This window comes from Protopterus annectens, chromosome 1.part2 (assembly GCF_019279795.1).
Source record: "Protopterus annectens isolate FY-2018-M chromosome 1.part2, PAN1.0, whole genome shotgun sequence".
Lineage (NCBI taxonomy): Eukaryota > Metazoa > Chordata > Ceratodontiformes > Protopteridae > Protopterus > Protopterus annectens.
In genome coordinates this window covers 930,144,921-930,156,765 of record NC_056727.1, presented here as the reverse complement: position 1 = coordinate 930,156,765, position 11,845 = coordinate 930,144,921, and the positions used below count along the sequence as shown (strand labels likewise).

The window sequence follows — 11,845 nt, the reverse complement described above, 5'->3', positions numbered from 1 at the left end:
AGTGAGACATGATCTCATGCCTGCCCACTGCTAGCACCTTGCATACCTTCACTACATAAACAAAACCTAGCAAAAAAAACACAAAGCTGTCCACAACAGTAACTACCATACTGTCATTTAAGACAAACTCTAAAGTTGGCACATAATTCAAGGTATTGTAATAGCTTGGTTTGCATACACTGACCTCTATTTTTCTTGAAGGTGGAGAGGAGAGGCTTGAATAAGCGAACCGCAGTACGTTTTAGATAAGGAAAATCAATTCAAGTCTCTTACGATGGTGCATAAACATAATGTCACCAGAAGGCTATTACAGAAGGCTGAAAGTTCTGAGAACTACATGTAAAGTTCAGGTAAAATGACCTGTGCCTTGCTTACCTGAAATGGATCAGCAACATTTCTCAGCCTCAATCTAGGAAGCAGAACACAAACTGAGTATAAAATACAGAAGTCACCGTTTCAGAGCACAATGGCAGCTGGCCCTAACCACTAGCGACATCCGCCAAGTTCTAGAGAAATGTACCATGGGAGCTTTATGACGAACACTAGAACATGCTATCTGCAAGCAGTTTATCACAACTGCTTTAAAATCCCCTCCACCATATAAAAACCCTACCATCCTCAAGTTTATCTGTAGTTTTCTAATGACTTCATGGTGATGCATTTCTTATAAAAATATCAGTCACTGACATATGAAGCACTATAAAGCAGTTAATCATTCTGAGCTGGGAACAGGCAGGCTACACCCCTGACAAACAGTCTGCATTCTCCTGATGACATGTCACATTCCTGACAAACCTGCCATCTTAAAAAATAAGTTAAATGTAACCGTCTTTCATATCAAAATGAGCACAACCCAGTCTGAACATGCTTATGCATAAGCAGGCCTCAATTCACAGACTTTGGTTATTCCCTAGAATCATAATGTACACTCAATGGAAACATCAAAACTGAGAACTATCTAAGCTCAAAGTCATAATAAAAGTTAAAACTACATGTCCTACATACTTCTACTATACTTCTTCTAATTCTACAAAAACTTTACTCAAAATGTTTTCCAAGAAAAAAAATCTATACAACTTAACACTTTGACAGTAAAATACCCATTTAACTGTGCTGCTTAAAAATAGACAGGAATTTAGAGTTAAAAATGACTGGACCTTTGGCAAAATGTTTAGCAGTTCACTGTAGTCCACAAAATTATAAAATTAAATATAAAAACCTTTCAGAATGTTTACATCACTACAATCCCAGAGTCAACAAAAACAGGCAATGCCATTTTAATAATCTATAATAGAATAAAAATGGACACTGCAGAGCAGAAGGATGTGTGTAACACAAGTCATGATGATACTACATAGCACACAATTCTCCTACACTATGGCAAACATTTCACTTCATGACTACTTAGGAAGAATAAAACATGCCCAATGCGCACCAGACACTACTACTGTCAAACACAAGTATTTCTAGATTAAAGCCACAGACTGACTTACATGGTTGTTGTCATCTCTGTCAATAAAACCATGGGTGTGTTCAGTTTCATTGCCGTTCGCTCCGGCATGCTCATAGATTTTATAAATCTCATGGTAGAAAATTGTACTTAGTTTCATAAAACAAAGGAAGATTCTTCTTTCTCACAACTGTACTGTCACCACAAGCAGCACTGCTACTCAAACTGTTAATGAGGCTAATTTCTAATTTTGTGTTAAAGAGCAGCATGGGAAAATGCCTCAGTCCCCCAGAATAAACCTGCTGACTAAAGCCTGCCACACCGTCCACCCCCTCCCCCACAGCCCACCCTCTGAAGCACAGTATTCTAATTATATGAACCAAGAAAGTCCTGCTCAAGGAAGATCAGTTCTGAGGCTCTTCTTTTTAATACAAGGAAAAACAGAATAGCCAACAAGCCATCGACTTGGGGAAGTGCATCTTTCATGGCTGCACTGGTAAAGTTGAGAATTGTACATCTGAAGTACAATTTACTCCAGTCTAAGTTTTGTGTCATTAAAACTATAAAATGGTACACAGTCATTATTATCCTGCTAAATGTATACAGGGCTGCAATTATTTATGGCACTACAAGATGTATTGGGTGTAAGGAATATTAACTGTTTGCCACAGGTACCAGTAACTTTCAATGTTGTCTACTTAAAGGTGTATATGACCATACATCTTATGGCCATTGTGATCATTTGCATAGTATTAATGTCCATGTAATGGTAACTACTGTTTTATTTTTTTGCTGTACTAGCACTCCATAATTTGTACCATTTCTTTGCTTGTTTACATCTCTTAAGCTTTTATTCTACAGGCCTTCAACTGCAAACTGATCCTACACACAAAGCAAAGCAGTGTAAAATGCTACAGAACTGTACAGCACAATGCCTGAATTAAAGTAAATAAATTTATGAAGGGTGGAAAGCAGATCAAAATGCTAACCATACATCTTCCACCAGACAACAGCCTGTCACTTACTTTAGCAAGGTCCCCCACTGTCATGGCTGCTCTGCTACTTACTTCAGTCTCAGCCCTTTCACCACCAAGTGGCCAGTGCCATTATCAAACAGAGGTCTTTCCTCAGTATGTTCAAGGGACTACACTTCAGGGGAAGTTAGCCATATCCACTACTTGACAAGATTTTGCTGAGAAAATCTTTCAGAAACTTCTTGAAGGGCATCATGCAAAAAGAGCAGGAAAATGCCAGTCTAAACATCTTTCTCTTCTTTTGATGTCATGAAACTGTACATAACCTCATAACTCCTGTCCACTTCAGACAGAATGTCTCAAGCCAGTACCAGCTGCCTAGCACAGCTAGGTCCTGCTTATGGAACAGCTCCTTATTCCATTACCTACCTGTTAAGGGAATACTGCGTTCTCAGATTCCTATGACATAAGCTAAACCAGGCATAAACTTAACACTTGTGTGCCCTAACCAGTCAGCCTTGGCATCAGTAATGAGACAGTCACAAAACTGTACATGCAAACTGGGCAAAATTCTGCAGTGCCACAAAAAATTTTCAGAAAAGTGGAGACGAGAGCAGTAAATCCGCTAGCTAACACTGAGGCTACAAAAGCATGCACACACAACTGTTTGTTGTTACACAAGAAAAAAAAATACCACCAGCAGATTCAAGTAGTTGGATTGGGAAACCCCACTCATGAGTACTCTGCCCTAAGCAGAAATCTAGACCTAATTAGCCAACTCCACTGTCATATAAGGGATAAAGCTCCAACTACAACTCGGGTGTCCCAGTTTGATTAAAAGGCAGGGAATCTGCTGGAGTTAGCGGGGATGAAAAATGAATGATGAGACATAGGAATGCTCACCACTGCAGTGGGAGGTTGAGAGGGATGTGGTGGGGAACATTTCTATATCATAAGGACAACAAAAGAGGGCCTCATCACCAGGTAGGTGGTGATATCTCTAATGGAGCCACAGCACCTCTCAGGTGGCATAAGCCCATGTTGGTATAATGGTTGACATGTTTACCTTACAGACACAAGGTACAGGGTTTGATTCTTACATGGGGTAATTGGCTAGGCTTAAAAAGGCCCACAAAGGCAGTTATCCTAGTAATAATCTATGAACCCATGAACACCAAAAGGAGGTGGAGTTTAAACAAGAAAATTACAATGAGAGCTGCAGTAGGACAGCCCCACCAACCTGGCCCCACCCCCCTTGGAGGCATGACGTGGAGCGAAAACAGAGAACCTACCCACCAAAGAGTTGGAGGCCTCCCTGTGTGCATGAATCAGACAAATGTCAGACCCCCCTCCATGCCAACATCACAAGATGAGAGCTTTCAAGGATAGGAGAGCTGCCATAGAGGAGTCTTAAGTCAGTACTACACAAGTGAAGAGCAAAAAATTATAGACTAAACTACAAATTCTAGCTTCCTGCCAACTCATGTCCAAGTGGGTAAAATACTAAGGAGCTCCAAAGTTTGATCCTGCTGCAAGTCCAATGGAAATACCTCTCTGGCTTACAGTGCTCCGACATTGTTTGCCACAAAAAGACAAGAACTGTGTCAAATTCAATAATGGATGATGTCATACAGCCCCTCTTGACAAAAAATAGTGGAGAAATGCACTATGATACCTGAACAAGAGGACAGCCTACAGTACCTCTGGTAAGGATGTTTACTCATCCAAGAAGCCACCAAAGTCAAAAAAAGCAAACAGAACTCAAAGTGAGACCATACAGTAGTAACATACTACTACTACCTGGGTTCAGCCAGAGCTTAACAGAATTAATTGCTCTGTGGTCACTCCAAAGGGCTGAAAACTTCACAAAACAGAACTGGGGGCTACTTTGTTTGATGTGGACCCATTAGTAAATTGTTTTGATTAGGCTCATAGGAGGTTACTAGGCTAATGGCCCTAGGGCCTTTACAAGCCTAGCCATATAATACCAGTGTTCCCTAACTTACCATTGTTAGATGGTTTGATTGTTTTTAGAGCGAATTTATGATCGGTGTAAAGACAGGTGAAGGCTGCCAGCCTATCCAGATAGAATTTTGTAGATAATTCTGTCATTTGTAAATATTAATATAAGCCACAGGCTTTGTCTCTTAAATGTGAAAAGACTATTAGATGTTCATAGGTAGGTACTAGGCTATTGGCCCTAGGGCCTATATAAGCCTAGCCAAATGGTACCCTGGCTTTTGCCACTGAAGAAAATTACTTTCCTGTGCCCGTCAAGCAGAGCCACAGAAGTGATCCCCGGGGTGAATTTCCTATCTCCCATCCAATCAAGATTTTTCTTGAAGAGTGCTAATGAGGAGCTTTGTTTTTATTGATAGGTAGTTTGTTCCAAAAATGCAACAGTGCACTCTGCTGTACGAAAGTTGATAAGCCAAGCATTTTATGACCATCTTTGATCTCAGAACCCGGAGCTGAGATGTCTGGATGAAGGAATTCTTGCTTTTGTTTTGAGACTGGAATTTGCATGTATAATGTCTTTTATTGCTCTGGTTTTCTGATCAGCTGCAAGATCAAAATGGCTATTAACCTCTGAGTTTCTGTTAACCTGGGAAAACCAGAAAATTAAGAATGACTTAATGTGAAGCAGCACTGTGTTATCAATTTAAGGAGAGAGAATCAGAGGGCATTTGGCATTTTGTCTCGAGAATATCCAACTCACCAGCACTGCCTATGCTCTATATGCAAGTTTATTTTAGAACTGTTTTCTGTCTTAGATATGGCTAGGAAATAGGAATATTAGATTAGTTTTTTTTTTCTGAATTGATGTCAGAACTTTTCTACTGTATTATTTTAGCATTTCTCTGTGACCTCTGAACCCTTGACTAGCACTGTGTAGTAAGAAATATTGTCTTGTGTTTTATTATTTATTACATATTTTTAAACCTTTCAACTGTGGCTGTTTTGTGTAAAGATAATTTAAACTCTAGAGTACATTACATGTATACAGTGATACTGTCCAAGTCACTCCAATAAGCTTTGCTGTTCAGTCACACTTACCATTAGGATAATAATATTGCCAGTAATAATTGGACACTCTTTAAGGGCCATTTTAGTAGCTGATAAATATTAGTGGGTAGCGGGCAGCTGGTACTACCTTTCAGACTGGGCAGAAAGGGGGCACAGCTGGAGAATCTGTGCCAGCCTTCCCCAGGAGTGTCTATGTGGTTATATACAACTCTTATCTCAAAGTGTGTGTGTCAGCAACCTGGGCAGGGACACGAAGCACTGGTTGGACAGAGAGGGTGCTGGAGGTTTTAGCTTGCCCACTAGGCTGAGATCTGGACCCTATAGCTGTGTCAGGGGGGAGTTTTATTGGGGATCTGGACAGAAAGGGAGAAACCAGCCGCAGACTGTGGTTTGTGTGTGCTCTTAAGGGAAATTGTACTTTGCATGTTTATTTGTTATCTTTCCCTATGTGGACACCCCTCACTGGTGTTAGTGGTGAGGACCGAGGATCCTTGATTGCTGGGCCCGTGCACGGGTGTCGCATATTAATTGGTGGCAGTGGTGGGATATCCACACCACATATTAATTGGTTGGCAAATACTAACTGGCTTGTAGTGGTGTGGATAGTGAATTCCTGTCACTTGTGTACAGTGATCACTGAAGGTGTTTTTGCACTCTAAATCAGCCACGCAATGAATACTTGGAGCTCAGATCACAATTGTTTTATTTTTTTTGTTAGCTTAGTCAGTCAGGGAGAGCATGCAAGCATGTCAGCAGAGGAGTATGGAAAGCTGACAAGGAGTCAGTTGGCTGAGATGTGCCAGGCTAAAGGACTAGTGCAGGGAAACCTAAGGCAAAAATGATTGCAGCTTTGGTCACATCAGAAAACAACAACCAGGAGGATGATCAGACTGGCCGTGGAGATGTACAACACCCTGGGAAAGGACAACTCAACCTTTGTGCAGAGGTCTTAAAAATCCACCTGGAGCTAAAGAGACTTCAGCTGGAGGCCAGGCATTTTGAAATGGAAGCGGTGGAAAAGAGGCAGCATGAAAAGGAGATGCTGACTCTTCGCCAGAGTCATGGAGGTACTGGGAAAGGGAGTAACTGGACCCCAGAAGCACAAAAGGTCAGTACATTTCTTCCACAGTTTAAAGAGGGATAATTTTGATAGTTTTATTGATATGTATGAGAGGGTATGTAAACAGTATGTTGTTGACCAAAGGCTCTGAGCATGGTTCCTGACCCCCTTACTCCATGGTAAAGCTATAACTATGTTGTCTAAACTTGCTGATTGTGAATATTTTGATTATACTGTTAAGAATTGTTTGTTAGAATTTTTTAAGCTAACACCTGAAACTTATAGGAAAAAGGTTTGTGAGCATAGACGCAAGGCAGATGAAAGTTTGTGTGAATATGTTGCTGAACTGAGCACTTATTTTTATAGGTGGTTGAGTGGATGTCAGGTCACCACTTTTGAAGGTCTGGCAGACCTTTTAGTGAGGGAACAAGCCTTTAGCACTTTGCCTGAGGACATGAGGATCTGGTTAGCTGATACATAATGTGCTACGTCAGAGGAGTTGGGGAAGAAGGGAGACCTATATCTAGCAAGCAGGACATCCCTGGACAGGAAAGGGACCCCCAGTTCTGCTCATGGGTCGAAAGGAACCCATGGTGGGAAGCCCAAACTGCCCCAACAGAATCTGCCAGCAGCAGTGGTAGCTACTAGTCCAGGTACACATCCAGGACCTAGGGTTAAATGTTTTGAATGCAACTGGTGGGGCCATGTGGCATACAGATGTCCACCGAGGCAAGGTGGGGAACAAAAAGCGAGAGAGCCAAATAAGTGGGAAGATAAAATGCCAACAGTAGATTGTCTTGAGACAAGAGGGATACCGAACTACCATCCTGCAGATGTCCGGATAGGGAAGGACTTGGATGAGGTAGTACCATGTGCTAATGCAGTTACACGCAGTCATGCTTTGAGACAAGAATGTCAGTTTGGTAGCCTGGGGGAAACCCAGACAGACTGCATACTTGCAGCCAGGACTGGTGAGGTGTTTACTTCAGGGAGGAAGGTACACTGTAGCAGTGAGACTGAAGGCGAGCCACAGCTGCTTGTGGGTACTGATGTTCCCTTGGACAGAGTGACTGCAAAGGTAGAGGTGAGTAGTAGTACCCAGGCTGACAGTGAGGCACCACTGTCAGAGGATACCAGACTTCCTGTGGAAGGGGAGCTGGGGAGGGTTACAAGGAGAGAGTTGAGACAGGCTCAGCTCTCAGACCCTACACTGCAAGGACTGAGAGGGGTAGCTAGTGAGGGACCTGATTCTCAAGAGAAGGGGGAATTCTATACTGGGACGAAGGGTTACTGTACAGAGAGTGGACCCCAAAGGAAGGGCTAGAAGGTGAGAGAATACAGCAATTGGTAGTGCCTATGCCTACCGTCTGACACTTCTAGCCATACCCCATGATATCCTCTTTGCAGGCCATATGGACAAAAAACATACAAAGAAATGTATTACGCAAAACTTTTACTGGCCTGGAATTTCCAGAGATGTTAACAGGGTACTGTAAGACCTGTGAGCAGTGCCAAAAGGTAGGCAAGGTAGGAGACAAGGTGAGAGCTCCTTTGATGTTTTTGCCTGTGATTAAGGAGCCATTTCAGAGGGTAGCTATGGAAGTTGTGGGGCCTCCGAATACCCCACGTTCCTCAGGGAAAAAGTATATCCTAGTGGTAGTAGATTATGCTACAAAATACCCTGAGGCAGTGGCTTGGTCCTCCATTGAGGCAGAAAAGTTGGTAAATGCTTTGTTAGAAATTTTCAAAAGGGTAGGCTTCCCAAAAGAAATACTGACTGACAGAGGTGCCAATTTCATGTTAGACCTGCTGGCTTGTCTGTGGAAGTACTGTGGGGTGACTCACCTGAAGACCACCTCCTACCACCCCCAGACTAATGGTCTGGTTGAGAGGTTAAACTCTACAATTAAGTCCATGCTACAGGCATTTGCAGACCAGTATAAGAGTGAGTGGGACAAATATTTGCCCCATCTGTTTGCTTAGAGGGGTTTCCCAGGAATCCACAGGTTTTTCACCCTTTAAGTTGCTGTATGGGCATAGGGTGAGGAGACCTCTAGATTTCATTTGTAATGAGTGGGAAGGTGAGTGGGAATCTCACAAGGAGTCTGTTATGGCATATGTCCTAAACCTCAGTACAAGGTGCAGGGAACTTGTGGGCTTGGCCCAGGAGAACCTGGCAGAAGCCCAACAACAGAAAAAAGTGTGGTATGACAGGAATGCACGAGCTAGAGAGTATGCTGTGGGGCAGCAGGTAATGGTTCTCATTCCTGTCAGACATAACAAGCTGCAAGCAGCTTGGGAGGGAACCTACAAGGTGGAACTGCTAGGCAGGAGGCAGGGGCACAAATTGTACCATGTTAACAGGATGAAACCTTTCCATGATACGGAGGCCCTTGTGCAGAGTATTTGCAGTGGATTGTAGGAGGAGTCTGAGGGAGATCTGGTGACTAATCTCCTCAGTGGAAGGGGTAGCGATGTCCCAGCAGCCATCACCTACCCAGGTTTGAAAAATCTGAGCAGTGTTACAGGAGTTTGGAGACATGTTCACTGGGAAACCAGGGTACACCCACCTGGTGCAGCACCAGGTGGATACAGAACCCCAAAGGTCTATTAGACAGGCCCCTTATAGGGTGCCTGAGGGAATCACACAGACTCTGAGGGAGGAGATGTTGGAACTAGGGGCAATTTAAGAGTCCAACAGTACCTGGGCCTCCCCAAGTGGTGCTGGTGCCAAAGAAGGATGGCAGCACCAGATTCTGTGTGGACTACAGGAAATTAAATAGACACACAGTCTGATGCTTACCCAATGCCTAGGACAGATGAGGCCCTAGAGCAGCTGGGCGGGGCTAAGTATCTTACAACCATTGCTCTTACCAAGAGTTACTAGCAGGTGACCTTGACTCTCAGTACGAGAGAGAAGTCAGCCTTTGAGACTCCTTTTGGCTTGTATGAGTTCACAAAGATGCCCTTTGGGATGAAAAATGCCCCCAATGACTTTCCAGACGCTGGTAGATCATATCCTATCAGGAGCAGGAGGGTTTGCCCTTTGCTTATCTAGATGATATTGCCATTTACAGCCATTCCTGGCAAGAGGACCTTCCACATGTCAGGGAGGTGCTGGGCACACTACAAAGGGCAGGGTTGACCATTAAGCCCAGCAAATGTCAGGTGGGTATGGCAGAGGTCTCCTACCTGGGGAATACAGTGGGGAGTGGTAAGATCAGGCCAGAATCTACCTAAGTGGAAGCCATTCAGGCATGGCCTGCACCTGTTACCAAAAAGCAGGTGAGGGCATTCTTAGGGACAGCAGGGTACTAAAGAAAGATTGTCCCCAGTTACAGTACCATAACTGCTACCCTCACAGACCGGACAAGTAAAAACAGGCCAGATAAGGTAGTGTGGGCCACAGCATGCGAACAGACATTCCAGAAGCTTAAGGAAGCTTTGGAAGGACCCCCCTATGTTAGCCAGTCCAGATTACAGTAAATAAACTGTTGTGCAGGTGGAAGCTTCAAACCATGGGGTGGGGGCTGTACATAGCCATATTTCTTCAGAGGGAGAAGAGCACCAATCCAGGGAGGAATGCTATCCAACTGGAGAAAAGGAATGTCTTGCCATAGTGTGGACACTGCAGAAACTTCAGCCTTAACTGTATGGAAGAAAATTCACTGTAGTTACAGACCACAATCCCTTAACATGGTTACACAGAGCCAGCCAGCAAAATGCCAAGTTGATAAGATGGAGCCTAGGGTTTCAAGCATATGAGATGTCAGTGCAGCACCTCAGTGGGAGCAGCAATGTCAATGCAGATAGGCTCTCAAGATAGGGCATGGGGTAAGGTATACTCAAGATAGACAGAACCCTCTCAAGCAACGTTTCTCAAGGGTCACGTGAAAAACTAGCTCGAGTTCTCCAGGGTGGAAGATATGTGAAGACAGGTGAAGACTGCCAGTCTAGCCAGATAGAATTTTGTAGATATTCTGTCATTTACAAATATTAATATAAGCCACAGGCTTGTTCACTTTAATGTGAAAAGACTGTATTGGATACTGAACTGCAAAAATGTAACAGTGCACTCTGCTGTAAGAAAGCTGATAAGCTAAGCATTTTATGACCATCTTTGATCTCAGAACCCAGAGGCGAGACGTTTGGATGAAGGAATTCTTGCTTTTGTTTTGATAATGGAGTTAATTGCTAGAATTTGCATGCATAATGTATTTTATTGCTCTGGCTTCCTGACCAGCTGCAAGATCAAAAGGGCTATTAACCTCAGAGTTGGTTAACCTGGGAAAACCAGAAAATTAAGAATTATATAATGTGTAGCAGCACTGTGTTATCAATTTAAGGAGAGAGAATCAGAGGGCATTTGGCATTTTGTCTTGAGAACATCCAACTCACCAACACTGCCTATGTTCTATATGTAAGTTTATTTTAGAACTGTGTTTTCTCTTTGATATAGCTAGGAAATATGAAGATTTGACTAGTTTTTTTCTGTATTGATGTCAGAAAAATTTTAATGTATTATTTTAAGCATTTCTCTGTGATCTCTGAACCCTTGAATAGCACTGTGTAGTAAGAAGTATGGTGTTGTGTTTTTATTATTAAATATTTTTAAACCTTTCAACTGTGGCTGTTTTGTGTAGAGATAATTTAAGCTCTGGAGTACATTGCATGTATATAGTGATACTGTCTAAGTCACTCCCAATAAGCTTTACTGTTCAGTCACACTTATCATTTGGATAATATTGCACAGTAATTGGACACCCTTTGTTAAGGGCCTATTAGTAGCGGATAAATATTATTGGGTGGAGGTAGCTGGTAACTTTTAGACTGGGCAAAAAGGGGGCACAGCTGGAGAATCTGTGCCAGCCTTCCCCAAGAGTGTGCGTGGTTGTATACAACTCTTATCTCAAAGTGTGCACGTGTCAGCTACTTGGGCAGGGACACAAAGCACTGGTTGGACAAAGAGGGTGCAGGAGGTTTTAGCTTGCCCACTAGGCTGAGATCTGGACCCTATAGCTCTGCCAGTGGGAAGTCTTACTGGGGATCTGGAGAGAATGGGAGAAACCAGCCCCAGACTGACTGTGGTATTTGTGTGCTCTTAAGGGAAATTGTACTTCGCTGTGTGTGTATTTGTTATCCTTGCCTATGTGGAAGCCCCTCACTGGTGTTAGTGGTGGGGATTGAGGCACCTTGATTGCTGGGCCAGTGCATGGGTGTCACAATCAGCACCAGCTGCCCCTGTCCATGAGGAACACAGGTGCCACCCCAGGGGTGTATGTATGCTCTTACATACAGTTGTCCAGTTTGCGCTTAAATAGGGTCATTGAGGAG

The 11,845-nt window shown here is 43.2% G+C and overlaps 1 protein-coding gene across 7 annotated transcripts in view; it reads right to left on the bottom strand.

Moving 5' to 3' along the window:
* Positions 1–1,712, bottom strand: part of ENAH (ENAH actin regulator) — a 1,657,477-nt gene extending 1,655,765 nt beyond the window's left edge. For 2 of the 7 annotated variants that reach the window (XM_044059827.1, XM_044059830.1), the window contains exon 1: positions 1,494–1,712. In XM_044059827.1, coding sequence (XP_043915762.1) covers positions 1,494–1,585 — 92 coding nt within the window. In that variant the 5' untranslated portion in view covers positions 1,586–1,712. The remainder of the gene's footprint in view (positions 1–1,493) is intronic. The other 5 variants (XM_044059831.1, XM_044059836.1, XM_044059834.1 and 2 more) reach the window with 3 other exon arrangements.
* Between the last annotated feature and the right edge of the window lie 10,133 nt (positions 1,713–11,845).